We start from the raw sequence: 3300 nt of genomic DNA, 5'->3' as shown, positions 1-3300 counted from the left end.
AGCTCGCGCTCGAAAATGAAAAGTTAAAGGTTTACCCCACACGTACGATTTTGTTTTATGTTGATATGTTGAATAATGTACGAGTACGGCTAACAGGCGCAAAATGTTAAGTAGCTTAGGATCTAAACGATGAAAATTAATTTTTTTTTAATTGTAGGTAATTGTGCTGGTTAATCTACCGTGATGGAATATTTTATAAATATACATACATATTTTACCAAAAATAAAAAAAAAAAACGGTGACGTATAAAACTAGGGTGACGTATAAAACCTTACCAAAGCTGCAAAAATGAAGATTCTTGAATTTTGCAAATTGCTTTTGGTTTCTGCATATTTACAGTATGTGTATACCGAATTTCAAGTGTCAGCAAAACTTCAAACAAATTTGGTTTCAGATGCCGATGGATGTATAAAACCTTATAGAACAAAAAGTGTTGCTCTCCTGATTTTCGACTTTAGCGTCATTATTGTATATATATATTGAACTATAGTTTTCGAAAGTTTTATCACTTTTTGTTTATAATTGACATTTTACGGCAATTTTAAAAAATTGACGTTTTATGCCGTTTTTTTCAATCTCACGGCTTTGTTATTGCAAATTTCGTAATCGGACCACCGCCATTTTGTAGCTATTTTTATTACGAACAAAATCATATCCTAAGCATTTTTTCGTACAAGTCATCCCGCTGTTATTTAAAGAACACTACTAAAAAAAAATTTTTTCACGATTAAATTGTTAATAACTTTTTTCCTGATAAAATACTTTGTCAGCAAATTAGCCTGTTATTGTACTCATCATTTAAAGTATTCCTGTGTAGTTATTTCCGCGTTATCAAGAAAATGCCACCAACAGTAACTTTTCGGCCTCTGTCGACTGGACTATAACAGCATAGAAATATTTGGGGTTTTACAACTGTTGATGATTCTTAATTTGTTCACTTTTTTTGTCTTTTCAACCCCCAAATAAGGGTGATTTTCGAAAATCGAAAAATCGAAAAACTGAAAGTGATGCTCATTTTCATTTTTCATGACAAATATTTGGATATTTTTAGAATATTTTTAGGATTTTCCCTGTCGCCTCTGTCAAAGTCTCAAAAACAGGCGGAAAAGTGGCTTTTTTTGCGGTCACTCTTTGCAAAGCCTACTAGATTTTTACATTGAAAAAAAACTTCATCTATTTAAAACTTTAAAACTGTATAAGAAGTATCTACTATATATAACGCAATGAAATTTGATATATAGTTTTTTTAAAGTAAAGATACGTTGTCAGAATATTAATAAAAAAATAAATTTCAAAGTAATCTTGCAAAAAAGTTGCAGCAGGCCATGGATTGCCAATTGGATGATAAGACATAATTCAGCAAGTAGATCTAGAAGGCTACTGTATATTAAGACAAATATCATTCAAATCCTAAAAGAAATACAAAAGTGCCCCGGTTTTTAATGGGTCGCAGGGTATAACATAAAAAAATATTTTAAAATTTTTTGTATGCTAAACAGACTATTGTATGATCTTTAATGAATCTTTAACCTTTGGCATCCTGATAAATTAATATTAATTTTACATTGCTGCTGTATATATAAGCACATGACCAACAAATTAGGATACTTTTATTTCTGCAATATTTCGCAATATTTGATTGAGAAATTATGCAAATCATTTTATAAAGAAATTGCATATTGTCTTACCTATGCATTATTACTATTATTTGTCAATTTTTGATTATTTATTTGTTTATTTTAGTAAACTTCACCATAGGTATTAAAAATATATTTATTATCGCACGTTTCATGAAAATAGGTGATTTCAAAAAATATAAGTAAATATAGCAAATGAATGTATTGCAATAGGAAAAAATACAAAAAAAAAAAACACAAATTAAGAGATTGGTGTGATGATGATGAAAAATGTGTAACAATTATTATTATTTGGTGCACTGTGAAGAGCAATTTAGTGGACAAGCTGGAATAATTATTTTAGTAACAGTTTAATAACATTTGGGTATTAAAACAATTATTTAAAAAAATAATATGCAATGTTTATAAATATTGTAAAGTTATGTTTGTATTAAGTAGGAAACTACTACAAAATATTTGGCAGCAAATGCATATTTATAGAATATGAAATAAAATCAAACACTTACCAAAAATTCTGTAAATTAGGCACTTTTTTTCCTCTTTGGGATAAGAAAGGTCACTACTGTACACTTTGTCTTCAGCCATATTTTTCTTCTATTGAAAAAAAACAACTTCACGGAAAATTCAAAATTAAAATTTTATCATTTTTTTACTTCCACCGATATTCCCACTACTCCAGGCACCTTTTGTATGAACTAAGAAAAAAATTGAATCAAGATTAAACCGCACACCACTTGAGAGCTCTCATTTGATGAAATGATTAATAAAAATGTTACAATTCGAGTTAAATCACAATTTATATCATCGTGCACCGACACGCGATATATACAAATAAAATAGCACGCGTTCTCGAATAAAACTAAATGAGTGAGCGAATTGATCCCAGTTCAGTGTAAATAGTCTGGTGTGTAAGCACAAATATTTTTGATTAATTACTGTAACCGGCTCGACATCAACAAGTAAATTATTGAAATATAAAACACTGGATCTCTAGCCACTTCTGACGAAGTGTTTTACTTTTGGAATTTATTAGTTCAAGGTGATTATTAAATTATTTGCAACATCAGCGGAATAATGAAGGATTTATTCAATACAAGTCAACTAGCAAATCAACTATAAAAAATGTATAAACAAGCAGGACTGTTACATAAAAACTTATCCGACACGTTTTGATAAATATTGTGGCTACTCATGGCAATTATTTAAACATATGAGCGTTTGCAACAAAAATGTTTCAACATAACCTCACAAAAGCGGATAAGCCGATATTTCATGAAATGATATTACGTAAATATGGGGGCCGGTAAATAATTCAACTAACCTTAAATTTGGCAGGTGCGCTAACACAAACGTAATCGATAATTACGAAAAACAACCCCATTTTTTATTATTCAACATAAAAAGTCTCGATCAACTTTCTTGCAACAACGTATCCCACCACCCCCACAAAAGTTATTGATTATTGACATTGACATGTCGATAAAACTACAACCTGCTTTACCACGGCAAACAAAGGGGCAGTTTTTAAGAATTTAGTGCTACCTTAGGCAACCAGTACTACACTGTTGTGTTTTCTTTTATTGACTTACTAATATACGGTGGACCAAACAAAGATTATAATGACATTAGCCCCTGTTTCTACTTCTTTCACCTTCCTATGCA

The 3300-nt window shown here is 30.1% G+C and overlaps 1 protein-coding gene across 2 annotated transcripts in view; it reads right to left on the bottom strand.

Moving 5' to 3' along the window:
- Positions 1–3069, bottom strand: part of LOC108903871 (sialin) — a 49394-nt gene extending 46325 nt beyond the window's left edge. The window contains exons 1-2 of one of the 2 annotated variants that reach the window (XM_018706206.1): positions 2960–3069; positions 2145–2333 (exon numbers count right to left, since the gene is read on the bottom strand). In XM_018706206.1, the coding sequence (XP_018561722.1) occupies positions 2145–2223 (79 nt within the window). In that variant the 5' untranslated portion in view covers positions 2224–2333; positions 2960–3069. Of the gene's footprint in view, positions 1–2144; positions 2787–2959 lie in introns of those variants that run through there. The other variant, XM_018706205.2, reaches the window with a different exon arrangement.
- Between the last annotated feature and the right edge of the window lie 231 nt (positions 3070–3300).

Source organism: Anoplophora glabripennis, unplaced genomic scaffold, assembly GCF_000390285.2.
Source record: "Anoplophora glabripennis isolate ALB-LARVAE unplaced genomic scaffold, Agla_2.0 scaffold49, whole genome shotgun sequence".
Classification (NCBI taxonomy): domain Eukaryota; kingdom Metazoa; phylum Arthropoda; class Insecta; order Coleoptera; family Cerambycidae; genus Anoplophora; species Anoplophora glabripennis.
The sequence above is the reverse complement of the archived record's forward strand: the minus strand, read 5'-3'. Positions and strand labels throughout refer to the sequence as shown.